The sequence below is a fragment of the Glycine soja genome, chromosome 7, assembly GCF_004193775.1.
Source record: "Glycine soja cultivar W05 chromosome 7, ASM419377v2, whole genome shotgun sequence".
In the NCBI taxonomy this organism is placed as follows: Eukaryota; Viridiplantae; Streptophyta; class Magnoliopsida; order Fabales; family Fabaceae; genus Glycine; species Glycine soja.
In genome coordinates this window covers 45,334,464-45,362,225 of record NC_041008.1, presented here as the reverse complement: position 1 = coordinate 45,362,225, position 27,762 = coordinate 45,334,464, and the positions used below count along the sequence as shown (strand labels likewise).

Here is a 27,762-nt window from a genome sequence, read left to right as displayed (position 1 = left end):
ATTAGTTAAGAAAATGCATTCGGGAAACTCATCTTGGCAAGTGAATGTACAAGCTTAGCTTCGGCAAATACTGGGAACGAAAGACGGGATTTAAATTATGCGTAAGAAGACATCGTTTCCCATTAAATTCATAAAAACAAGAAAATATGACAATTTTCACTTACAGACAAAGAATATTGGATGATTTGTTAGTGGAGAATCTAAACATACTAAATTTACACACGAGCAACCTATTTCTTTGGTACAAACTATGATTTTTGTTTTCTCGTAGTTACAAAAACAATGTATAAATGAGAATCTCTCATCTGATCATCGGTTATGACTATTTATTTTTGAAAAAATTGAAATCCCAACGGCGCATTAAGCCGTCCATGACATGACCTGCGGGATTCCTAACAACAGTTACTGTGGCTTTCGTGTTATGTGATACGTCAGTCTCTGATGAACTTTGTAAACTAGCAGAACTATCGCTACGAGCAGAACCACTTGTATTGCTGGACTCAGTTACCGATAGTGTGTCTGTTGGTGCTGATGGTGGTGGCTGCAGCTGCAGATGTGCTGGTCCTTCTAATGAAACACTTGGTACTGGACTTGGCTCAGACACCACATTTTGGGAATGGTTCACTGAAATGGAATTTGACTCACCTTTCAATGGCTCACATTCTTCTGCTGTTGAGGAAGTGGTTTTGGACTTTGAATCTGTGGTGTGTTTGAGTGAGGAAGATTCTGTCTCCACAGGTCTCGATATCTCTTGCCAAGAAGCACCTTTATCAGACGGCTCTACAGCTGCTACAGACAAAGAACTAAAACTACTTGTTGGTTGGTCTGCATTTGGATTTCGTACTTCCAGGTCCTTCAATGACTCCATCACTGCTTCCATGAACATCTGAATGGAAAGGACAAATCAAACATGAATAAAATCCAAAATTTTCATCTCTAAATTTATGTCATCGGGTAGTTAGATTATATAGAAGTCATCAAGTTGACTCACTCTTTCTTCCTCCTCTGCAGTAGATGGAAAACCTGCAAGGTCATCTAGTTGATATTCTACATACTGATCATCTTCCAATGTGGCTGGAACATGGGACCCAAAGGGATCATCATTTGACAATTCAAAGCTTATCATTGATGATGATGATGGGGAAATATTGCCGCACTTCTCCTGCTTTGCAAGAATATCATGCAAAATGTAAGAGTGGGACTATAGTCCATTTCTCTGTTTGATCTCCTTTTGTCATACTTTGATTATACTTCTTTCTGGCTTATTTATTATTTCACTACCCCTAGAAGTAGATATTTAAATAAATAATATTCTTGAAGCTCAGGTACGGGCTCTATCTTGCCTAGGTAGTGCAGATACACAAGTAGTGGGCATTCACCATGCAGTAAAAAGAAAAATTGTAGCATGTAGTTGCGTTTGTTGCAAAGGTTTGAACAAGAGGAACGAAACATTGGTATTTTGCTTATCTTTGGTGTATTTAAAAAATAGAACAAAAGACGATATAAGGTTGAAAATGTATTATATTTTAATTCCACTAAAAGGATGGAACAGAGAGAATAAAATAGACCTGGACAGCCCTTTCCATTTTGTCCGTGCGTCTAATACTATGGAATTGGTACCAAAAAATTATTTAAACGCAAATTCCCGCATTTTTACCATTAAAAATTAAATAAAAACTTATTCATGAACTTTTAAAATGAAAAAGCATTTTCTTAGAAGTAGGGAGCACATGTTAAAGGCTATGCCTTAGTATTCACTTTATCATAGTAAAAACAGAATCTGAATACCACCTCCCTCCCCACAAAAAAAAAAATAAACCTAGAGTACTCATGAAAAGAAAAATGGATACCAGGCCAGCAAGTTCCCTTCACATGAATTACATGCCACTCATCACTTGTATTTTTACAAAAGAATTCCAATATATCATAAAAAAAAAAAAAAAAAACCATTCCATGCGTACAGAAAAAAATTGATAAAATCGTTAGTTCATAGTATATTCCCCTGAAACCAATCACTGATTCAATGAACAATTTAGAAAAAGTAATGCCGTTGGCACAAAAACTTTTGGCACTAAAAACATGCCTCTTTGTAGACTGTTGAATCTCAGCAGTGTGTCAGATCCGTGGGCCTTGAGATGGGTATTTAATTTTGTGGGACACTCTTGGTTGTGTCATGGCATCATGACTTGTTTAGAAATGGCAATTACTACAATTTTCACATCGGGACAGAAAATAAAGGGATTCCAATCACTTTTTTTCGTTAGTTTAGATACTTACTGAGTTACCACCAACCAATGTTCCACTTGGTGTGTGATAGCTACTATATGCATATAGTTTACAGAAAAAAAATTACAATGCATATGAAGAATGGGGGGAATATTTCAATACAAAGAAAGTGAAAATAGTGAAATGGATATACCTCATGTTCACAATGTTCATCTTTCGAAGAAATAGCAGATGGAACCTGAGAAATGTCATAAAGTATATTAATATTACTTCAAAAAAAAAAAAAAAAGCCATGCCAATTAAAGAATTCAAACAAAGTTGAAATCATCATACAGCTCAAACAACCACATCATTGATGGCCATGCAAAAGCCATTTGACAGGTATGAACACATCGGATTTTAGCAAACCACACAAAACACTCATCTAGCATTTGCAAAATGCAATCATCTAAGTGTAATATTCAACTTGAGTACTCTTGTGCAAAAATATCTTTTAGGTTCAGGATCATCTAATGTAGTAAGGAGCATCATAATGTCAAGTTACGAGAGAGAAAGACAAAAATAAAATCAATGGGTCCTATATATAAATAATGGTGGACCCTATTATAATTGTTGTGTCTTTCTTTCTTGACATGACATTGTCACATTCTTTGATAACATGAGAGGATCATCATCCTATTTTTTAATGGTTAAAAAATGTTTTGGATCCTTGGACATTATACTCATTTTCAATTCAGTTCCTACAAAAAAAAAATGTCAATTTATTTTCAATGACATCTCTGCCATGCCATCTATGGTTGTTATAACAAACTGAGTTTGTGCCCAATTAAAAACAATAATCGCATACAGGGATAACTATAAATTTCTGCTCTCTATACATGACAGACATTTTCAATTTGGTTATAACTTCAAGTCTCCAACAAATGGTAAAACAAAATTGAAAACAATTATCTGTACAAGGACTAAATTAAAAAACTATTTCATATAAGAAACTGTCGATGTTTCATAACCAGCTCCAAGTCTGGATAAAGGAGGAGGGTTGCGTTAGCCTTAGGCTCTCAGTAACTGACATAAAACTTGTTGATATGCCAAACATGGATCACTCACAACTTCTTTAATAAAAGAACCAAATTAAAAATGAATATCACGTATGGAACCAAAATTATATTTTAACCTTTTCTCAAAATAGAGGGTACATTTCCTCAGCCAAACCTATTTGCATGTTATTCTAACAGTAAATTAAGAGCTAATAAATACATACCTCCATCCTACTCATTGGTCGTCTTGAACGGACCTGCTCAATGGCATTTATTGTGCTGCTTGTTGATGGTTCTGCATCTAACAAAAAAACATGTAAGAGATTTACAAAAAGAGAAGGTACTAAATCAAGATCCTCATACAAATCAATATAGCATAAATAGTTAAGACAAACTAGGTACTTGAGTCATGCCTTTGTTTTTAGATGATGATTCATTGCTGTAGCCTAATTCATGCACAGATCTCCAAACATCCTTAGAAAAAATAGTCAATTCTTAAAGATGTACAAGATGGACTATTGAAATTTGATCAGAGTGGAACCATGAGAAGCATTGCTGATTTTACCTTACCAAAGTAATCATTCACGGGGTCAAAAAATGATTCCCCAACCTCATCTTCCGGAGGTTGCAAAACATTGTGAAAAAAGATGTTTATGGAATCAAAGTAAAACTGAGGACGTGGAGAATTGTGATCTCCGTCAAATTTAATTATGTTTTTGTCTCCCTACAAAGCATCGACAGCAATATTAAAGATCCAAATAAGAAGGCTTCCTTTAAGATAAAAACAAAGAAAGAGCAAATGTAATAGCATAGATTACAAGTAGAGAATAGGTGACCCGATGTGCATCCTGTCTGGAAGACATTTTTAAAATTTCAAAAGCATCAAGCATGCTCTAAAGGCATATTGAGATTAATATCAAATAAATAATCACATTTTTTTAAGTCCTCTTAGGAAGCTGGGAAAAATAACTCTAAAATAAGCTGAACTGAATATGCATTTAGCCTAACTCAACAGCACAGGAAGTTCAGTTATGTAAATCAATTTGTAATTAAGGAAAAAAAAAGGAGGGGGGGGGGGGGGGGGGGGTGATTGTTAAACATACTTACCATGTAAGCCTCAAATATCCGATCAGAATGATGGGGCTGTATAAAATCATCATCAATGGCATGCCCTAGTAGAGCTGGAACAAAACAAGATTTTGCCACCTGCGATGCAAACAAATAATGAGTGAATATGATGCAGAATATAAAAATGTGTAAAACCAATAGGAATATTTATTTATTGTTTTCTCCCACAGATATTTTCCATAAAATTTGCATTCTTTTCAGGAATTATTTGTTTTCTAGAGATTTCTATGCTTTTGAATGCTGCATGAAGACATATGCTCAAGAGGAGGAGAACAAAACAATTGTCTACATTATTTTCTTTCTGTCTGTTTTGCATCATTATCTTTACAAAAATTGGATCCTGCAAACACCTAGTATGTGTTTGGATTTCCATTTGGAGGATTCCAACAGAAATCCATGCACACACTCTAGTGTAGCCTGTGGCCCCAGAGAGTAAGGGACACAAATTATTAGTACTTACCCAGTATTCAATCAACTGTACTGTGTTCCAAAAGTTCAGCCATTAACACCCAAAAAATTGAATATACTCATTTAGCTGATTATTATTAGAATTCAACAACTCTGGGGCTTAGCAATTAAAAAGTAAGGACAAGAAGATGCCACTCCACTTATTACCAAAATAAATCCTTCAAATAACATTTTCTTAACTAGTTAAAACTTTGCACTATTTGAATCAAACTAGCACTTTCATTTATTCACTAGCATAAGTTTCTCCACCTATGATCATAACAATTAATCAATTTAATTTACAACAAATTTAAACAGAAATTTTCGGCCATATATTTATGAATTACAAATAAAATTGTGTATTAACTTGGAGATTAATAAATTTATGCTATTTGTTGCCAGCAAAAGGAAATATTATGCATTTACATAATTTCTACAAATTCAAGCTAAAAAACAAAAAACATTTGTTAACTAAACTCAGGTACAGATGGAAAATTTAACTTGTATTGAAAAATGATGAGAAAAAACAAAGCAGTAATAGCTTATCAGTTTTTATCTGTCAAACTAACTAATCAACCATTTCATACAATCAGGCTAGTATTGATTCCTTTCATTCAAAAACTCCTATCACAAAATAAAAGTTAAATAAAAAATAACAATAATAAAAGGATGAAAAAACCTTAATGGTATTGAGGTCCATTATGTCAAATTTTGCCTTCTTTTGGATCGCTCTTCGCATGTACTGGATTGCAAACTTCACCTGCAATGAGAAATATGAACAAAATCAGCATAACAGCAAGTGTAAGAATTTATTCTTATAATGAGAACTGAACAAGGTATCATTTGGCTCACTAAGTTATTTAACAAGATTTTGAGATCTAAGCAGATGCCAGATGAGTGGAGAAGGAGCACTTTGGTTCCTATACTTATGATTTAAGAACAAGGGGGATATTCAGAATTGTGTAAACTACAGAGACACAAAAGCTATGATCCAAACTATGTAATTAAGAGGGATTTCCCCAATAGTAAGGAGCTATACTCCATTGTTTCTTATCAGTAAAAATCAGTTCTCATCAAGATACAAATTCAACAATTTTTGGTCATGATAACAGGTCATGAAGAAGAGCTATTAAATTTCAGACTGGACAGACAGGGAAGTTCAATGATATTAATATGTCATTTCCAATCAAACTTCTATATATCATGTCACATATCATTGAGGCATACAGGCATAGACTGAAAATAGTTCCAATAACCTCCATGAAAAGAGCAATAAAATATTGAGACTAAATATTCCAAATTTTAGATAGAATATTTCTATACAAAAGGTATTCTCATTTCCAGCCAAAAAGTAATATAATATACTCACAGTGAACTTTGGCAGACGAACTTTATATGTATCTACAAGTTCCATCATCAAATCAACCAAATCAGAAAAGGGACTGTCTAAAACCATCCCTGCAATGGAAGGATCCTCAGCTCCATACATAAGGCTGCAAGTAATAAAATAATTAATTGCTCAGAAGAAAAAACATATGCATTAGCTAAAATGGTATGTTTGAATGGCTATATAATCAGAGTACTTATATGGAGTGCACCTAACAGGGAGAACCATTCAAATCAGAGGGGAACATATACATGAGTTTTTTACGCAAGGGGACAAGGGTACTTTCCACAAGTCTACACAAATACAAAACAGCTAACTATTTTCCTAGTTCAATCACACACGTGAATATATTATCACAGATCATTCACTCTCAGGATAAAAACAATGTTATACACAATCTATTATTCAAGTATGATAATGTTCATTAATAAAAAAAAGAGGGACTAAACAGGCAGATATGACCAAAAGCAAAAAGTGGGTGATGATGAAAACCTACCTAGTTACAGCTCCCATTGAGCGACCCCACAAGCCAATCAAAGAGACATTTCCATCATCCCGCAAATAGTTTACCACAGCCTTCAGATCATCCTTCTGAAAATAGTCAACAATATCAAACAAACAATCATTTCATAATGAAGAATGACAACAAAGCAAGTAGTAGTAATGTGTATGAAAACTTGGACTAATAATTTTGGATAGAATTCACAGAAACAACAGCATTCAAGTCGTTGAAGCTATCTTTAGATGAGATTCCCTAATGTGTATTGTGTCCAATCTGAATGCAAGATCACAGAAGGAAAGAATAGAACTTTGACAAGTCAAATATCTCTTTCATTTAATGTCATTCTCACATTTACTCGTATTAATTATGGGAAAAGGACAGAGAAATCACTGTTCCCCACAAGAGTGGATAAATGACACATCAATAAGACTAAGCTATATCAATAATGAAACAGTAAAATATGATATTTTTAAAAAGTTATTGAGAAAGCACTTACTTCATTCCAGCCTAGAGTGACATGCTCCCCTCCAGAAATTCCAGAACCCGAAAAATCCAGAGTAAAAACTGTAATGTTTGAGGGAAGTAAAATTATAGCAGCTTCACTAGCATCAGCCCTACATCCACTGTCATACAAGCATTTCACCCAGTCAGCACAACCCTATAAAATTGAAATCTATAAACTATGCAACACAATACATGCATTATGGTGCAAAATTAAAAAAAAAGGAAAGGAGAGAGTCTAAGATGGTGCTTGGTTTGAGTGTTTTCTGTATTCATTTTCAAAGAAAACAGAAAATAAGAGTGACAATACGTTTGTTTAAAATCTAGAAAACATTTTCTTTGAAAATATTTTCAAAGACGGGCCCAAAACTGAAAACAACTAATTAAGAAAAAGTGAAAACACGGTGGTACCTTAGAGTACTTTCTTCTAGATACATGTTTTCTAAATCTTGAAAAATTGAAAACGAAAATTATTTTCAGAAAATGAAAATAGAAAATAAACACTCAAACCAAGCGCCACCTATTTCAGTGGAACTGTTTCAAACAAGCCTACTTGCTAACATAAAAAAGAAACATCCCACAATCACCTGTTTCCATGACAATATATTACACATGGCAGGGGCTTTCCTTCAGGACTTACTATAGGCAAGTAATGGCTGCATTGAAGAACATCACCACGACTGTTTTTTATCTGCAGAATATCAAATCTTACATGACATGCTGACCATGCAGGTTGTCAACAAAAAGAGATAAAGTATGACTTAATTGAAAAAAAAATTGCTTCTGATGGGAAATCAACAAGGAAAAGTTTTTGAGCATCACATACATACACTTTATGTATGAAAATTACCTACAAGTATTCTACATAAAAGATCCAAGTTCAGCTGAAAAATAATTCTTCAAAAATAAATTCTGATTCCAATATTTTTCTCATCCCACTGTAGTTTCACTTTTTAAATGTTAACTAGCATGTGTATTCATGTAATAATGATGACATAATAGGAAAGAAACACTTCTAGTGGCAGTTTTCAAGAAGAGAAAAAAAAAAAACTGAGGGATAAAACAAATTATGAAAAGTGTATTTCTTTCAACATAAAAGCAACACCTTTGTAATTAAAATCATGTTCAAGCATATTATTGACATGTCTTCCTAGGTATTTGTCAATATCAAATTTAATGGCTCTGCACCAATTTTACAGGTTCATAATCTTCATTGAAGTTAATGGTGGCCTGCCTAATGGATCTACCTTTTAACATTAATGTTGTCTAATGATGGTGATCACTTAGGAATTCAATAAAAAAAATATTAAGAAGAAGACAATGAAGACAGTGATTGGACATTCAGATTCATAAATCTGTTACTGATACACTAGAGAATAAGATAAATTCATCTTCAAATGCATTTCCACATAGCCAATGCTCAAAATAATTTTGCTAATGCACTGAATTATACTTTTTAAAACTTACCTCTACATCCTTCCGTTGATACCATTTCCCTTTCAGCATGAACTCCTGATCCAATAAATCACTTTTGGGGTCATATTCAGCTCTGCATCCAAAATAAAAGATATGATCACAATAATTTAAAGTTGAAGTTAAATTTGAAACAAAAATAGCGCAAATAAATCAGCTAGGCATGTACTGATGTGCATGATACCAGTCAATTCATCTTAAGGCCATAATTGCAGATAGATGACTTGAAGTACAAGTTTGTTTGTAGTTATTATGTGACAAGCATACTGCATACAAGTGTATAGCAAACATAATGCTATCTCAAGGCCTATATTGCAACTGAGCTTTCTACCAATACCTCGAAATTTGAAGGATGCGTACGTACCTTTTCACTATAACTATTGAGCATACACATATTATTCAAAGCAAAGCATCCATTCATTTGCTATTTCTTTTTCTAGGAAGCATAAGTTGTATAGATCTCACTTTCAGAATAATAAAAAAATCAAAAAGCAATAAGAAATTTAATAGTAGGTATAAATAACCAGTCAATAACTAATATGTGTTCAGATAAGTAAGAGTTGAAATGTCTATCTAAGAGTCCTCTTATCATATTAATATCACGTAAAGTTACATGACAGATGCATCCATTTCTTAAGAACACACAAAAAAAAAAAGGATCGATTACAAAATAAGAAGTGTTTAAATAAGACTTTATTTTAGCTGGAAGAATGAAAATCTAACACCCGAATATGAGGTGACAAAGAACTTCCCCAAGGTAGCTTAAAAATAGATCTCAAATTTCCAACCAAATAGACAGTACGCGAAATTAACATGATGTGATAGCTCCAAAAAACATGCTTTTGGAAAAGAGGCTAAGGAAGTGAAATTCTGAATTTACTAGCATGTGTTCTAGTTTACCCCTTTTGAAAAAGAGGAACTGAGGAGGAGATTGACAACGAAACTAAAGTTCAATTGCGCCAACCCAAGCTGAGTTGGGGCTTTGTAAAGGCTACAAATCAAAACTTTAAATTGAATTCCATAACGTTCCAACTGAACAACACCAAGCAGAAGCAGATACCCATCTGGGAATTTTGGAAAAAAGAAAAGGAGAATATTTTGATTCGAAAAGGAGCGAGAGTTGGAAGGAGAAAAAATGATACCTTGGTGGCCGGATGATGAAGTTGACAAGCTGTTCCATAGATTCAAACGATCAAGACGATGATGTGTTTCAGCTCTTTAAGCAAATATGCCTTTCAACACATCAATTATAATATATATTATGTATATTTGCAAGGGAAAAAAGAAGAAGAATAAAAAAAAGGGAGGGGCGGGGAAGAAAGAGAGTGGGAAGAGGAGGAGGTTGATGACAGTTTTATCAGACAAAGAAGTAAGGAAGAGAAAACATGGGGAGAAGGAGAGAGGCCTTTGGTTCCATGGCTTGTGGTGGGTCTGTGTGCTTTTCTTGAAAAACTGAATAAGTAATCACGCACGTCACAGATTAATTACATTTTTTTTTCAAGTTTACCAACAATGGTTTTAACAGCGTAAAAAACAAACTGATTTTAATAAATCAAACCTTGAAATATTAGTTAAGAAATTAGAATTAGAAGATGAAAGATTTTATTTTATTAAAAAATTAAAGAGAGAAAGATCTTATTTTAAATAACTAACTAAAATATTTTTCTTTTTAATTTTTTTTTTATGTCCCAAGGAGTTAGTAAGATCTTAAATAAAAATAAAATTAGAATATTATTTCAAAAAACATTGTTAATCTATATATATAAGGAAATTTCAATTTGAAGTTATTAGAACCGTGGAATCAAAATTTTAATTTTGTAACAAACATTTTAAAAGATTTTAACTTTGTTCGATTTAATTATAATTTTACTTGGACAATTTAGTATCATTAGATCAAAACATTTTAAAAGATTATGATTTTTGAAAACAATTGATTTATTATTTCTAATTATTATTATTAAATAGAAATAGAAAAACCAAATAAAATATATCTAAAATAATTATTTAATTTTAGAATGTTAAATTTTTAAAATAATAATTTACTAATTATTTAATATATGTACGTTAATAATTTATCCACATATTTAAAATATTTATATCAACATATCTAAGTAAATTACAATAATATATATTCTATTTTTAATTTTTTAAATACATTAATTTAATTTTGTGTCATAAATAAAATTATACTTACTATGTTATAAAAATAAAATATGTGAGAAAATGGTTTGATAAAAATAATTATAAACATATGGTCCACTCAAAAAATAATTGTAAACATACGTTTTAAATTTTGAATAAATTGTATTAATATATATTTAATTTGGTTATTTTTAAAGGTCGAAGTTTATATAACGCTGGGAATTATGATATACTTTTCAACTTCAAAATAAAAAGTTATACTTTTATATTTGTAAAAAAGTATAAATATATACTTTTAAAGCCTTATTTATTTCTTTTTTCTTTATCATGAGCAAGTACCGAGACATATTCATTCGTTATCCGCACCTGATTAAATGTTGGGATTATTATTAATTCATTTCATCAATTAATTTGTTCCATTGATTTTGAAGGCAAAAAATAATTCATTCAATTTTAAAATTAATCAATAACGTATAAAGTTTATGTAAATTTTGTATCTTTTAATAAAACATTTTAAATTTTATTAAAAACATGAATTAACCTTATAATTATCACAATTGAAATTATTATTCCCTCTTATATATTCTATATTTTTTCATGAAATTTAGGAGTCAATTAATATGTATATTTCTTTATTCATTATTCTTTTAATTTTGTATAGATAAGAAATGAAGGATGAAGAAACTAAGAAATTTCATAAACAATTGTAATAGATATACAATATGCAAAAAATGGAGTCGAATGGAATTTTTTCATGTCACTGTCTCGTATGAAACATGAATCATTCACTTTTCATGGTTTCTTTTTTCTTCTTCTTCATTTTGCTAATCAACTATTGAGTATTATTATTTATATGAGAATCTCTTTATAATATTCTTTAGTATATTATATCTATGTATAAACACAAACAATTAGAAGTCAAGATCATTAAATTAAAAATAATGATAAAATATTTTCCCTCTTACTTCATATTATAAAACTAGACTTGTTTCTTAAATAATTTAGAGATAAGTTAATTATTTTATTTTTTTCTTTTTTTTTCTTATTTAAATATTAATAAATATGAAATATATAATTTAGAAATTCGGGCTAAGCCATGATCTAGAGCAAACGTTACTCTATAATGTCTTAACCTGTAATCTAAGCCCCTTTAGGATCTGTCTAAAGTATTGATCCAAGAACACAGTTTGTGTGGACCTTAAGAAAAAAAGTGTTGCCCATTTAGTCCAACTATTTATATGTTTTCATTTTGATATTCATTGTTTTTCTCTAAGCCCTATTTTTCGAAAATAAAATTATTTTGGTAAATATAAAGCAGTCTTTAATGCATATGTAATGGTTTATTAATATAAATTAAATAATTATATTGTGTAAATTTCACTTATATTATTGAATTTAAGTAAAATCTAAAAACTAAAAATAAAAAAAAAACATATTTAAGAATTTATAATACTACCTCATTAGTAAAGCAAATAAGAATTTTACAAAGGACTAAATAATACACATATTAATGTAAAAATGAAATTAATAAAAAATAAATATCTTTTTTTTTAATCTTTCTCATAGTATTGATGGGTGTTGAGTCCAGCAAATTTTATTCTTAATGTGGGTACAGTGGATAGTATACAAAGCACTCTTCATAAAACATCTTAAGTTTTTAAGCCTTAGATGTCATTCGACTTAGGTTTTTATTAGGCGAGAGGAGGAAGAGATTGAGAGATATACCTAACCTTACCATGAAAAAAAAAATCAGAATTTTCTATTTTGATGTTTTGTTAACAAAACATAACTCTGGTTAAAGATATTTTTATTTTTGTAAATATGTAACATTTTTTTTTTGCAAATTGAATTTCATTTAATAAAAAAAAAAGGAAAGCTGGGCCATAGCACAAGGTATGTCCACAGCACAGATCCATTAGTATGACACAACAGATCTCCACAACTGAAAACAAATATACCTCAACCTACACGGCCCAAAGGCATGACAACCAAAATGGAAAGATAGAAACGAAAATAGGATGAGTTTGTTTAAATTTCTTTTTTAAATAAACTTTTTTTATTTAAACTTTTTTATAAACAGATAAGATTGATTTATTTCTTAAAATAAACATAAAATTATACTTTTAAACAGAAACAATTTAAATAAACACACTAAAAACAAAAAAGTTACTTATTTTATTAAAAGAAACATTTATTTTAACAAATAAGTTTAAACAAATTAGTTCTTAATGTTACGGATTAATCTTTATCATAATTTCCATTATACTTTTTACTTATTTAAATTAATATTCTTAATATTATCGTTATTAGGGTTCCTTAATTTGATATTTTAAACTTAATATATTTATTTTATCCTTTATTTAAAGATTTGTTTATTTACGTAATGACATCGTGGTGTTACGGTTTTACCCATTTCTCCATTTGTTCTCTGTCATCTCATTCTCCGTCTATCCCTATATTTCTGTGCGTGTACATGTGTCACAATCACATCTTATTTGAGGAGGAAAAAAATTCCAATCTAGTACTAGTATTCTCTGTCCCTGCCAATTTTTTTTTTCTCAAATTAACTGACAGTAACTTTCTTGTGAAGTAGCTATCATTGAAATTTTCATTTACGACCTTTTGCTTAAGCTCAACTTAATAAGATGTAGAATCTTCAGACTCTATGATGAACATTGGTTATTGTAACTTTTTGTTTGATCTCTGATGATTATAATGGTGTAAAGAGACAAAGCTTTTGCCCCTTAATTCTATGCTGCAATATGCTCATAGGATGTAATGTATGAAAAAGAATTCCTTTCCCCCTTCACGAGACAAACCAAATAATGATCAAAGAATACAAGCCATTTCTTTGCATAGAAGAAAGTTCTTTTCGATGGTAAGAGCAAAGAAGAACCATATTGCTGGACAACCTTTCCCAACAATATTCTGGTAATATAATGGGGTGAATTATATGTCTTGGTTTATATATATGTCGACTCCAACCTCACAAGGACAAGTAAGTTAATTAAGGTTCCAAGTTAGTAATTTTTTGGTGTTTGAATTGAAGATCAAGGGCCATGGCTTCAGGATCCAAATCAGTAGCTTCTATCCTCTTGGTACTGAATCTAGTGTTGTACTTCATTGTGCTTGTTATTGCTTCTTGGGCAGTGAACCATGGGATTCAAAGGTCTGGCGAAACAGGTAATTAATTAGAGTGCTTTATCAATAGAAAAAATTAAAAATTGTGTTCCTTGGTTTCAACTTAATTGAATTGTGTGTGTGGTTTATTGACTTGGCTGATTTGCATTTGCAGCATCTGTTTTGTCCATTCCAGCTCGAATATTTCCAATATATTTCCCAATGGGAAACATGACAACTGGTTTTTTCGTAATTTTCTCTCTCGTTGCTGGTGTTGTGGGATTCACCACCTCACTCACTGGATTGCAAAACATTCTCCAGTGGAATGCTCCCAACTTACATGCAGCAGCTATGTCTTCATTGACTACATGGGCACTCACTCTACTGGCTATGGGGTGAGCTAGATAGCCTTAATTACCCCCCATTTTGCTTTCTACCATTCTAGCAAGAGAGAATAAATGCTTTATGGCTACTACTTCTTTTGTTGCAGATTTGCATGCAAAGAGATTGAACTTGGCTGGACAGACTCCAACCTGGTAAGCTTAATACTAGAATTTCAATTCACTGCCAAAAAGCACAAATTGTCATTGGCTAATAAAAATTAACTGTTTTTCCAGCGCACCTTAGAAACGATCACTATAATTGTAAGCGCAACACAACTGTTATGCACGGGAGTTATCCATGTTGGAGTTTCAGAAGTTGTTGCGCAGAGAATGGGAGGAAGAGTATGAGTTTCAGTTTCAGCTGCGGCATATACGAATACTCTCTTTCAGAAATAATTGATTTCACAAAGTAACTCTTTTTCAGCAGCTATGTCTTCATTGATTTCAGTTTCAGAATTAATTGTAACTCTTTTTTTCTTTTCACAAAGTTGTTTCGTTCTTTCATGTACGAGGGAAAATAATTATTTTGTAACTATATCTTTAGTTTCATTTGAGGAAACTTATAAATACGTTTTTTTTTTTAAAGAAAAGGAGCATTCCGAAAATCGAACTCGGGACCTCTCGCACCCAAACTGAGAATCATATCACTAGAACAAATGCCCATAACACCGTTTATTTGTTTACTTAAAATTCTTCGTGCAATATCTATATATATCCTATTCCAATAAAATCAACATCTGTCAATATAACAGGATGACATGAATATCTCAGTAAAAAAAAGAAAGGATGACATAAATTAATATTGAATAATTAAGAAGCACTCAAGCAGTGAACGGTCTGCTACAATAGCTTCGTTAACATTTATGATTTGGATTCGATCCACGTGCCGGAATTGTAATATCACTGGCATCCATTTATGATTTGGAGAAGCACAAGTCTCGTAGAGTGTTATACAAAGGTTACATTTCTAAGCTGTTCGTACCATACCAAGACCCAACAGATGATTTTTACTACAAGACTTTCTTTGATTCTGGAGAGTTTGGGTTTGGTCTCTCCACTGTCTCGTTGGTGCCCAACCGTGACTAGATACATATGTTCACACTGCTCAAGAACGCTATCTGTGTCTTTGAACAATATGGCAGCATCATGTGGCGTCACACAGAAACAGGCATTCCCAATGAATCGGTAAGTACGTACGTTCAGAATATATATAGATCCATCCGATCCTTACTAGTTACACATTTGTCTTTTTTTGTACGTATGTAGTATTATTAATTATTTTGATTTTAAACTTTTACGTGTTGGCTTTTGACAGTTCGCCGAAACTAGAATGGAAGTGAACTTAGTGCTAAGAACAGTTGTTACTGTGGGCAACTACGACAATTGGGAGTTTAAAACAAGTGCCTCAATCAAGCCCTCGGTATGTATATATAGTTGTTGCTACTAGCTACATCATCTTTAATTTGTTTTATATGCGATTTTTTTTTTTTTTTGTAAAATTGTCAATTTTGTAATTAAATAGTACTTTTATATGTGTCACGTTTGGAGATAACAAATTTATTCTATTTAAAGCCACATAAAAAATGTTATATTTACTGTTTTGATTATACTCTAGGAAATGTTATTTTATTAAAAAATGGTCCATCCATTATTTCTGTACAATGAATTGAATATAACTTTGCATAAGGAGAAATTTTTTCTTTATTTTCTGGATCGTCCGAAGGTATGTACACCACGTGGTTGACCTACGAACCCCGAGGGACTTTGCCGCGCATGCCGTTAGAACTGTGCATGCATGATGCTTGAACAAAAATTAAAATTAAAATGCTTTGTCTAATTAGTCTCTAATAAGTAATCCTACAACACATATATATTCAAATACAGATTGCTCTCTCGGGTATATTGGAAATTAAGGGAGTGGACATTAAGCACAAGAGTGAGATCAAGAGCGATCGACATGGAACCTTGGTGTCAGCAAACAGCATTGGTGTTTACCACGACCACTTCTACATTTACCATCTCTTTTGAGAAGACAAGTTTGAAGACAGTAAGAGTGACAGATGGAAGTTCGAAGAGAAAAAGCTATTGGACAACTGAGGTAGAAACTGCAAAGATAATACTTGCAGGTTGAGCCCCGGTGAGCTTTCAGTGGTGAAGCCTAACAAGAAAACCTCCGTTGGATCACAAATACGTGGCGCTTTTACCAACTTCAATGTTTGGGTCACTCCATACAATAGGACTGAGGAGTGGGCTGGTGGACTCTAGGTTGATCACAGCCATGGAGATGATACTTTGGCCGTTTGGACCAAAAAGTACGTATGATCATTTTTTTTTTATTCTTGTGAGTGTGCGTCATATTTGTAGTAATTTTTTAGGCTCTTAATTGATCAGATATAGTATATATCATTGAACTCAACAACTTACACACTATTTTATCTATTTTTGATTGAAAATGGTTGCAGGAATAGAGACATTAACAACAAGGACATTGTGCTGTGGCACGTTGTGGGAATTCATCATGTTCCAGCACAAGAAAACTTCCCCATAATGCCATTATTGAGCACTGCATTCGAGCTCAGGCCAACCAATTTCTTCGAGAGGAATCCGGTTCTTAAAACCCTTTCTCCCAAGGATGTGCAATGGCCCGGTTGCCCCAAGTGAAACTAGCCAGCCAACCATGCCATTTGCATTAGCGTGCTACGACTACTGCGACAACTACATGTCTTCCTTGGATAATGTGAAATGTGATCTGCTTATTGCATGTGCAAGAATAATTATTTAATCTTATATGTATTGCCAGTAATAATTTATTATTATATATGAATGGGAAGTTTACTTGAACTTGATAACCAGTTATTATTGCTCAGCCTTGTGCTCACGCTCTTAATTAAATTAATATATATATGCTCATTTAATTTGGAGTACTACTATTATAAAGCATATGCTATATTTCTCTTACATACTACAAATTTCACTAGGATGTCTAATCTACTTGTGATATGCTAATTTATGCTATATATAGCAACATCAGCTAGTGTCATAGCAAAGAAGATAAGCCAAAACGACACTGATGACAACTTGATAAAAATAGGAAGAAACCATGGGTAGTTTCAACTTTTTTTTTTTTTCCTTATCTCCATCGATGAATATAGATGAAGAGACAAAATTGTCTGTCATTAACAAAATTAATGGGATGTTTAATATAGTAGAGAAAAATAATAATAATTTCTATTTTTATGTTCTAAAGCAAACACATTTTAGGAATTGCTACACAATCTTAAAAGTATCCAACCATCAAAAAAACGAAAAGAGCCTCTAAACCATCCAGGCGTCAACATGAAGTTTAGTGAGTTTAAAATACATAGTAATATTAATTAATATCTAATAAAAATAAATTGTTTAGCCTTTTGGGGTATCTGGAGATGGAAGCTTGGCATCCCTTAGTCGGATAAGATCATGAATCAGGGCCGTTAAATTATTGTGAGATGAACCTCCTACTCGAACAGCTTGTTTGGCCTTTTCCTGAAAGTGTTTTGCACGGCGTCTGATTTCTAGAGCTTGATCAGCACCGTCCATCAAGCGCCTCACAGCCTTCTGGATGCTATCTCTGGTCAGCATCTGGTATCTCTCTCCGAAGCCAGTGGTGGTCCACTCCGCTGCGCCAACCTCCACCCCGATCCCCCTTACCTCAGTTATCAGCTTCTCATTGTAGAACTGTTCTCCATGCACCGGCCACGTCAGCATCGGAACCCCCTCGCTCACCGCCTCCACCGTGGAGTTCCACCCGCAGTGCGTGATGAACGCGCCCACCGCGGGGTGGCCAAGAATAATCACCTGCGGGGCCCACCCCCTGATAATCATCCCCTTCTCTGCGTTCCTCTCTTCAAACCCCCTTGGAAGCCACTTCTCCTTCTCTTCCTCGCTCTCGTGCTCCTTCCCTTTCTTCTCCGGAACCACCCATATGAATTCATGACCCGATGCTTCCATCCCGCATGCTATCTCGTATAGCTGTTCGTCCGGGAAATGGCAAAGGCTTCCAAAGCATATGTACAGCACCGAGTTGACTCGCTTCGAGTCAAGCCAACTCACACAGTCCTGCATACTCACCGCGCTCTTCATGCCCCTCTCTGCTTTCTCTTGAGCGGTCCTGCAGCTTATAAGAGAGGCCGGGCCAAGATGCCAAGTCTTGTGGCCAGTGGTTTTCTCGTAGTGGCGGATGTAGTCTTGTCCGTCAAGCTCGGCGAAGTTGTTGATGATGATAGCGTGGCTCTTGAGCTGTGACTCCAGCATCAGTTTCAGGTATTGGGTTAACTCCTTGGGCGGTGTTGCGTTGAGGGAGATGGGGTGAGGGATACTGGGAATGTGAAAAGAATCGGAAGATTCAAGGTTGACGGCGCGTATGGCGCAGATTGCGAAGAGGGAGAAGCCGTTGAAGGCAACGCTGGGAATGTTAAGCTTGTTGGCCAAGTCATGGACCCAGGGGAAGAGGAAGTCGGCGACGATGCAATCAGGTGGGTGCTGCTCCACGAATTGCTCGATGGGGGGTTGGAGCATGGAGATGGCATGGTAGACCTTGGGGAAGTGGCGGATGTCGTCAATGAGGGAGGAGAGGCTTTCGATGCCGTCGGGGAGGCCCAGTTCTTGGGAGGGGAAGGGAACGGTGTGGAGGCGGAGGGAGGGGATGGATTTGCGAATGATTTGGGCGTTGACGGGGGTGGTGATGATAGTGGCGTGGTGGCCGCGAGAGGCGAAGAGCGTGGCTATGTCGCAGAGAGGGATCATGTGACCTGCTGTTGGGTAATGAATGAAGTAGAGTTTGAGTGGCTCCATCTCAGTATTTATCATTTCAACTCGATCAAGCATAGGCCATTTATAGACCCCATCATTTATTAGCCTTGCCTATTCTCATATTTTCTTATAATAATAATCAAAATCAAACCATGGTTGAATTATATGATTTTTATTTCATTAAAATTGATATTTTTTATCCCTCAGCAGAGTCTCTGAATCGTTTTACATAATGAATCAAGGCTGTTAAATTATTGTATGATGAGCCTGCCACTTGAACAGCTTGTCTTGCGATTCTGCTAAAGTTTTGCGCTTGGCGTCTGATTTGCAGGGCTTGATCAGAAACGTCCATGAGGGTCCTCACAGCCATCTCTATGCGATCTCTGGGCAGCAGCTTCTGGGTCTGGAAGTAAGCACTGAGGTTCCACTCCTCTGCACCCACCTCCACCCCAATACCCCGCACCTGAGTTATTAACTTTTCGTTGTAGAACTGATCGCTGTGCACCGGCCACGTAATCATGGGAACCCCAGCACTCACCGCCTCCACCGTGGAGTTCCACCCACAATGCGTCAAAAACGCACCAACCGCAGGGTGCTCCAGAATCACCACCTGTGGGGCCCACCCCTTGATAATCATCCCCTTCTTCCTCTCTTCAAACCCCTTTGGCAGCCACTTCTCCTTCTCTTCCTCGCTCTCTTCTTCCTTCCCTTTCTTCTCCGGAACCACCCATATGAATTCATAACCCGACGCTTCCATCCCGCATGCTATCTCGTAAAGCTGCTTATCCGGGAAATAGCAGAGGCTCCCAAAACTTACGTACACCACCGAGTTGACTCGCTTCGAGTCGAGCCAACTCAGGCACTCGTGCGTACTCACCACGCTCTTTTGCCCCCTCTCTGCTTTCTCCATCTCGGTTCTCCGAACGAGGGACGCTGGGCCAAGGTGCCAGGCCTTGTGGCCCGTGGTTTTCTCGTAGTGGCGGAGGTACTCCTCACCGTCTAGCTCGGCGAAGTTGTTGATGATGAAGCCGTTGCTCTTGAGCGCTGCCGTGAGAAGGGGTTCCAAGAATTCTCGCATGTCCTTGGGTGGGGTTGATTTGATGGTGACGTGGTCGGGGAAATCTGGAATGACGAAGGGACCATCGCCGATGCGGTGCTTTTTGACGGACTCCATGGCGCAAATGGAGAAGAGGGAGAATCCGTTGAAAACAAGCCACGGTATGCGGAGCTTTTTTGCCAAGTCTTCCACCCAGCAGTATAGGAAATCGGCAACTATGCAGTCCGGTGGGTCCCGCTCCACGAAACTCTCGATGGGTTCGCGGAGCAGTGTGGTGGCGGCGATGTAGATTCTGTAGGATTTTTCGAGGTCGGTGACGGCGGATAAGTTTTCGACGCCGTCAGGGAGGCCTACTTCTTCGGAAGGGAAGTCGAAGGTGTGGACGCGGAAGTTTTTGGACTGGTGAAGGATTTCGGCGTTGGAAGGGGTGGTGATGATGGTCACATGGTGGCCACGTGAGGCGAAGAACTGGGCTATGTCGCATAGAGGGATCATGTGACCCGCGGCAAGGTATGGAATGAAGTAAAGTTTCAGTGGTCGTTCTTTCACGTCCATTCTGAATTCTGATGAAACAGAACAGAACACTCTTTTGCCTTTAATCTTTCTGCTTTATGGTTGAAACTTTGTAAACAAGTTTGAATAACCCAATGTTTCTTGTCGTTGATCAACCTTCGCTCCATTTGCTTTGAAAACAAGAGGACAAGACAAAACATGAAAGTCGGCCAATGTTGTCTTTGTTTTGGAATCAATGGAGACGGCTTCTACAATTGACTCATAATTTTAGAGTAATATTGCTAAGCATATACTTCTGGCCGAATACCCAACCCCTTCAAGATGTGATGCCCACAAATTGATGAAAATTTTCAAATTTTGTGAATTTGTAAAAATTAATCACAACATTAATTTATCAAACTTTTTATAAATTCAAGAAATAAATTTATATTTTTAAATTTTTTTAAAGACCAATTTATCACTTAACACTTTCCACAGATAATTTGGTTATTTATCCTATACTTGTTTTACACACAAAAATGGTTTGACTACGTCAAAGTGGCCAATAGAAAGATGTTTACGAAGGAGCCCTGTACACATAGGAAGTCTTGTACAACTCATTTGTTGTCTTGGCGCGCAGACCATGATAGTAACTAATGGAAAGCGACTTATGTGGGCAAAGGAATGTGAATTAATATCATCTTAGTAATTTCTGATATTTATCTGCGGCTGTTGTATTGAACTAAACTGCCAAGAAAGAATCCTCCCTTATGGATGATAAACTTTAATTACTAGGAATCAGTAATTAGTTAGCCATATTTTTATTTTTGCAGGTTCATTTGTTGTAGATTTGAATAAAGTTGTTTTTTACCATTTTTTCAGGCAATTAACTTTGTTTATATAGTAAAATTAAATTATTCTTGAAGTGTTTCTAGAAATATATAAACACTGAAGTTATTTTGTTAAATTAAAAAGACATTTATTGATGTTACAGTCTTACAGAAAAGGAGCAAGAGAGAGAGAGCAAGAAATAAGAACAGCTTCTTCCATTATGTAATTAGGTGAAAAACAGTAAAGCAAAGTAAACCAGCATTCCTCAAGAAACTGCTTGATAGGAATTCAAAACTGAAAGCAGTAGGACTGTTTTGTGTTCTAGTCAAAACTTGAATGAGCAAAAGGTTTGAAAACAGGAGGACAAGACAAAACATGTAAGTTGGCCATGTAATCTTTGTTTTTGAAATCAATGGAGACGGTTTCTACAATTAACTTATAATTTAGAGTAATATTGGTAAGCATATACTTTTTTTTTTTATATTGATGTTTTAATTTGGTTTGTGTAGGTCAAAGTGGACAGCAAAAAGATGTTTACGAAGGAACTGTTTAGACATAGGAAGTCATCTACAGCTCATCATGTCGTCTTGCCACAGACCATGATAGTGACAAAAGAGAAAACGACCTTGGTGGTTATAGGAATGTAAATTAACATCTTGGTAGTTTCTGATATAATAACTGCGGCTGTATTGACCTGCATTGTTGAGGAAACATTCTTGCGAATGTTACAGGCAGCTGGCATTTTCCGTTTAATGTGAATAATTATTGTAGTTCATTTGGGACAATGTTGTGTTCAATGTAGAGCACAACACCAAACTTGCATCTCTCTCCCTTAATGCATGCTTTAACGTCTGTGCCTCTGGTATAACTGAAAAGAGCAATGAATTGAAGTTGTTGTTCAAACAAGGGAAAGTGCCTTAATTCATACAGATGAATTGAAGGTTTTCCATATCGGACACATCATATATATGTATTAGATGGGAAAGCGCCCTCAATATTGCTACTCTTAATTTTGTAATTAATCCATGGCCTATTGTAGGAAAATTACAATTTTATATTCAGCTTATAAGTTACTTTCAACTATGAAGTTTTATGAAATAGCAAAATTAGTTTATATTGGAAGGCTAAAATGTTGAAGTATCAATTTGGTGTTATATACGGGAAGGAGTTAAGGAAAGGGGATTATGCTACAAGTGAAAAGTTAAAATATGAAGAGAGAAAGATCGTAGGTTGAATAAAAGTTGGGAAAATGGAATCGGTTACTGTGTGCATACATTTGAAGAGTAATGAATATGGTTCTGATCATACACAAGGGAATATTACTAACCAAATGAACCGCATAAAATGTTGATAACAATATGATGTGATAAAAAACGCAGAGAAGATCATCAATGTTGGACAATTTGTGGCCGAAGTATAAATTGAGCTTCATGCCAAGAAAGCCAAAACAAAGCTGATTTACTAAGCCTAGAATACCTCCTTGTAATATGCCTCCACTGACTTACTGCTAACAGCTACTCCATCCACCCAAAACCCGAACTATTAATTATTAATAAATATAAAAGTTTCAAAATTTTGCATGATTTTGGATCCTTGGTTTTACATTAGAGGAGAATCACAAATAAAAAATGAGAGGCTACATAACAAGAGCAAGAAATATCTAATGGTTTACAATTTGTAAGAAACTGCCTTTTCATATCCAAGACCTTCCGAACTTTCAAAGGCTCCATATTTGGTATGAAACGCGTGTCTACAAAACAAATATATATCCGTTAACAAGAAATATGTTAAAGAGACCATGAGGATGAGCCTACTGATGGGCCAAGGTATGAAAGGCCCAAAATATGGAGAGGAGAGTCTACACTAGGCAAAAAGAAAGTAGGCAATGAGATTAGGGGTGAGTGAAGGGTAAGCTAGCAGTAAGTTAGTTAAAGGAAATGATAGAATAAAGGAGTGGATGTAGAGATAAATTATGAGGAGTTTTTTACGTAGTCTGGGTAGAGAATCTTGAGCATAGGCTCTGATTTGTGTGATCCTTCATTTCTGCTACTTCTGTATTATGCAGGAACCCAGTATCCTATAATGGTAACTCTCAGGTTTGACACTCACATATGCATGTTAGGGTCTTTCATTAATAAGACGTGTGATTGCCTAACTTTTAGAGAACAAAAGAAGGCGTAGTGTACTGAGAAAATATAACATTGAACTGCCACTGGGTTTGGCTTATTTGAATGTAGCCTCTCAAAACATGTGATGAGAGTGTATTATTAGCAAAAGTCGATTTTGGGGAACTACAGAAAATAAATAGATAAAATAAGGGACATGTTTCAAAGGTTCATAGGAACAAATCAAATTCACTCACCTTTATTCTCAACTCAACAAAAAGTTTACAACAACTTAACGCACTAAAATGAACTTACTAAGTTAGTAAGTAAATCTGTTTATTTACTAATTCATAATAGATATTCTTATAACTAGGGAAGAGTTATAATTGTAGGGGCATGGCGCAAGAAATCAGGTGGCCGACTTAGAGTCCCTCAAGCGCATGAGATCAGCAATGAGGGTCGTTAACCTGTTGTGGGATGAACCTCCTTCCTGAAGGGATTGTTTAGCCTTTTCCGCAAGCTCTTCCGAGCGGCGTCTGATGTTTTGAGCTTCATCGCCACCGCCCATCAACCTTTTGATGGCAGTCTCAATGGTATCTCTGGTGACCAGCTTCTCCCTCTCCCCATAACCAACGAGTCTCCACTCGGTGGCACCCACCTCCACCCCAATCCCCCGCACCTCAGTTATGAGTTTCTCGTTGTAAAACTGATCCGCCATGACCGGCCACGTGATCATGGGAACCCCGGCGGTGACGGCCTCCAAGGAGGAGTTCCAGCCGCAATGCGAGAGGAAGCCACCCACAGCCGGGTGGGCCAGGATGAGGAGCTGCGGGGCCCACCCTTTAACAATCATCCCCTTCTCCCTGTTTCTCTCCTCAAACCCTTTTGGAAGCCATTTTTCCTTCTCCTCCTCGCTCTCATTCTCGTATTCCTTCCCTTTCTTCTCTGGAACAATCCATATGAATGACTTCCCACTCTGTTCCAACGCACATGCAATCTCGTAAAGCTGTTTATCTGGAAAATGACAGACGCTTCCGAAGGATACGTAGACAACCGAGTTAGTTGGCTTGGGGTCGAGCCAAGTGAGACACTCGTTCTGGCTCACCACGCTCTTCTCGCCCCTCTCTTGATCCCTTTTTCCAACCAGACAAGCTGGCCCAAGATGCCAAGCCTTGTGACCCGTGCTTTTCTCGTAGTGCTGGATGCACTCTTCTCCGTCCAGCTCGGCGAAGCTGTTCACGATGAGGCCGTGGCTCTTGAGCTCTATTTTGAGGAGATGATCCATGAAGGCGGTGGCCATCTTGGGTGGTCTGGAGGGCATGGTGACGCGGTGAGGAAAATCGGGGATGACGAAAGGGCCCGTGTCGGAATGGAGTTCGGGGTGTGATATGACGCACTTCATGGCGGCGCCGGAGAAGAGGGGGTATCCGTTGAAGGCAAGTCGTGGGATGCGGAGGTTGTTGGCCACGTCATCCGCCCAGGAATACATGGTGTCGGCGACGATGCAATCAGGTGGGTGCTGGTCCATGAAATGGGAGATGGGTCTGCGGAGGAGCATGGCGGCTTGGTAGAACTTTGCAGTGTCAGCGAGGTCGGTGACAGCGGACTTGATTTCGACGCCGTCGGGAAGGCCCACATCTTTGGCGGGAAAGTCAACGACGTGGAGTTGGAGGGAGGGGCTTGACTTGCGGAGGATTTGGGCGTAGTAGGGAGTGGTGATCACCGTCACGTGCTGCCCGCGTGAGGCGAAGAGTGTTGCAATGCCGCAGAGAGGGATCACATGCCCCGGTGACAGGTAAGGAATAAAGTGAAGTTTCAGTGGTCGTTGTTGAAGATCCATTCTGGTTCTGGTTCACGTTTCTACTCTTTCCTCTTATGAAGATGACAAGAGACCCCATGCTTTCCTTTATAGTACCGAGCAAAGCGTGAACCTCGCGAGTCGTGATCACTGGTATATATTATGCAATGTCCCACACTTTAAGAAAAACTACTACTCAAATATCCCATGCTCTGCACGCTAAGGACATTTTTAAAGCAAGTTTATTATATGAGTTTTTTTTAAATACTTTTTATCATTCTCGCATTAACATGTGTTTATGATATACTTTTGTAATTGTATAATATTTTTTTTCAGCTTTTAAAGATAAGATTTAGTAAATAAGTTGATTTCCTATATTGTAGGAGTAAGGCAGTTTTAAGTGGTTCCTATTTTTAAGGAGCAAGTTAGTTTTAATATTATGTTTTGTTAATATCTTGTTATCTAATTAGTGTATCTTTTGCTATTTATTGTATCGCTGCTGAGAATAATTTGAATTAGAATAAAATAATTCTATTTCCTTCACATACGTATTGTCTCTTTTCTCTCCTCTGTTTTTTATAATTTCCTCCTCAAAACCAACCATTGGTATCGAGAGCCTTATTCTTACGGGACCTCTACCATGGAAGGTGAAGCAAGTTTTTCCCACATAACTCTTCCAATCTTTGATGGAGAGAATTATGATCTTTGTGAAGTGAAAATGCAATCCTACATGGAGTCTTTGGATTTGTGGGATGCTGTGGAAGAGGATTATGAAATATATCCGCTGCCTGAAAATCCCACCATGGTCCAAATTAAAAATCACAAGGAAAGAAAGATGAAGAAGGCAAAGGCGAGGTCATGTTTGTTCACTGGTGTTTCACAAATGATATTCATCAGAATCATGACTCTTAAATCACCCAAAGCAATTTGGGATTATCTGAAAGAGGAATACGCTGGGGATGATAGAATACGAAGCATGCAAGTGCTAAATTTAAGGAGGAAATTTGAGCTTCAAAGGATGAAAGAGTCAGAGACAATCAAAGAATACTCAAACAAATTGTTGGGTATTGCCAACCAGATAAAGTTGTTGGGAAGTGATTTTGCCGATTCGAGAATTGTAGAGAAAATTTTGGTAACGGTGCCGGAGAGGTATGAAGCATCTATAGCTTCATTGGAGAACACAAAGGATCTGTCGAAAATCACATTGGCAGAAGTGCTACATGCCCTGCAAGCTCAAGAGCAGCGAAGGTTGATGAGGCAAGATCGTGTTGTCGAAGGTGCTTTGCCTGCCAAACATCATGAAGTTGATGAAAGCAAAAAGGATTTTTTCAAGAAGAATCAACCAGCAAGCAGTGAAAACAGTGCAAACAACCAAGGTAAGGATAAAAAGAAAAATTATCCACCTTGTCAGCATTGTGGCAAAAAAGGTCATGCACCTTTCAAATGTTGGAGGAGACCAGATGCAAAATGTAACAAGTGCAACCAGATAGGGCATGAAGCGGTGATCTGCGCCAACAAAAATCACCATGATAAGGGAGCTCAGATTGCTAATCAATAAGAAGAGGACCAACTGTTTGTGGCCACATGCTTCTTGAGTAGTGAATCAAGTGAAAGTTGGTTGATTGATAGTGGTTGTACGAACCACATGACAAATGATAAGACTCTATTCAAGGATTTGAAGCCAACTAATGTCTCAAAGGTCAGAATTGGGAATGGTGGCTATATTTCAGTAAAAGGAAAAGGAACTGTTACAATTTCAACGTGTTCAGGTACCAAATTAATATCAGATGTTCTTTATGTACCTAACATTGACCAAAACTTGCTAAGTGTAGGTCAGTTGATTAAAAAGGGATTTAAAGTGTCCTTTAAACATCAACATTGCTTTATCTATGACAATTTTGGCCGGGAAGTTCTAAGGGTTAAAATGAAAGGTAAAAGCTTTTCATTTGATCCAGCAGAGGATAAGCATACAGCCTATTTCACTCAAGTCACACCCACGAAACTCTGGCACAAGAGACTTGATCATTGCCATCTTGAAAGAATGCTAAACATGAACAAAAGGAAATATGAAAAAGAAAATTTGAAAAAGTTTCAAATGGAAGAATGCAAGTCTGTTAGCACACCAATGAATCAAAAGAAGAAGTTTAGCAAGGAAGAAGGTGTTGATAACATTGATGAAGGATATTGTGTGAGCTTGATTGGATGTCTAATGTATCTCACTTCAACAAGGTCAAACATTCTATTTTCTAAAAAGAACAAAATTGGAATTTTTGTTGACAATCAAGTAGTCATTGCTATTGCAAACAATCCCGTGTGTCATGGGAAGATTAAACATTTCAACATCC

The 27,762-nt window shown here is 36.0% G+C and overlaps 5 protein-coding genes and 1 pseudogene across 6 annotated transcripts; 2 read left to right on the top strand and 4 right to left on the bottom strand.

Annotated features, from left to right (window-relative positions):
* Window positions 1-89: 89 nt before the first annotated feature.
* On the bottom strand, window positions 90-10,149 carry LOC114420116. 2 transcript variants are annotated; one of them, XM_028385977.1, is made up of 14 exons: window positions 9,844-10,149; window positions 8,696-8,777; window positions 7,816-7,919; window positions 7,224-7,350; window positions 6,722-6,816; window positions 6,208-6,331; window positions 5,518-5,598; window positions 4,371-4,469; window positions 3,829-3,987; window positions 3,677-3,737; window positions 3,488-3,564; window positions 2,420-2,464; window positions 992-1,162; window positions 90-886 (listed from the first exon to the last, which is right to left on the bottom strand). In XM_028385977.1, exons 1-14 carry the CDS (start codon window positions 9,879-9,881, stop codon window positions 323-325), a joined length of 1,827 nt encoding a protein of 608 aa, XP_028241778.1. In that variant the 5' UTR covers window positions 9,882-10,149; the 3' UTR covers window positions 90-322. The 2 variants fall into 2 exon arrangements, with proteins under 2 accessions (XP_028241778.1, XP_028241779.1); XM_028385978.1 differs by having other exon boundaries at window positions 3,488-3,558.
* A 3,663-nt stretch (window positions 10,150-13,812) lies between these two features.
* LOC114420115 (membrane protein PM19L-like) lies at window positions 13,813-15,760 on the top strand. Its single transcript, XM_028385976.1, has 5 exons — window positions 13,813-14,026; window positions 14,139-14,358; window positions 14,454-14,499; window positions 14,581-15,531; window positions 15,662-15,760. Exons 1-4 carry the CDS (start codon window positions 13,903-13,905, stop codon window positions 14,692-14,694), a joined length of 504 nt encoding a protein of 167 aa, XP_028241777.1. The 5' UTR covers window positions 13,813-13,902; the 3' UTR covers window positions 14,695-15,531; window positions 15,662-15,760.
* LOC114420744 lies at window positions 15,439-17,198 on the top strand (annotated as a pseudogene).
* Window positions 17,199-17,547: 349 nt separating this feature from the next.
* LOC114420112 (scopoletin glucosyltransferase-like) lies at window positions 17,548-19,249 on the bottom strand. The gene has a single exon (XM_028385973.1). It carries the CDS (start codon window positions 19,207-19,209, stop codon window positions 17,746-17,748), a length of 1,464 nt encoding a protein of 487 aa, XP_028241774.1. The 5' UTR covers window positions 19,210-19,249; the 3' UTR covers window positions 17,548-17,745.
* A 41-nt stretch (window positions 19,250-19,290) lies between these two features.
* Window positions 19,291-20,838, bottom strand: LOC114420114 (UDP-glucose flavonoid 3-O-glucosyltransferase 7-like). Its single transcript, XM_028385975.1, has one exon. It carries the CDS (start codon window positions 20,744-20,746, stop codon window positions 19,331-19,333), a length of 1,416 nt encoding a protein of 471 aa, XP_028241776.1. The 5' UTR covers window positions 20,747-20,838; the 3' UTR covers window positions 19,291-19,330.
* A 2,999-nt stretch (window positions 20,839-23,837) lies between these two features.
* On the bottom strand, window positions 23,838-25,518 carry LOC114420113 (UDP-glucose flavonoid 3-O-glucosyltransferase 7-like). The gene has a single exon (XM_028385974.1). The coding sequence runs from the start codon at window positions 25,457-25,459 to the stop codon at window positions 24,029-24,031; it is 1,431 nt and encodes a 476-aa protein (XP_028241775.1). The 5' UTR covers window positions 25,460-25,518; the 3' UTR covers window positions 23,838-24,028.
* Window positions 25,519-27,762: the final 2,244 nt, after the last annotated feature.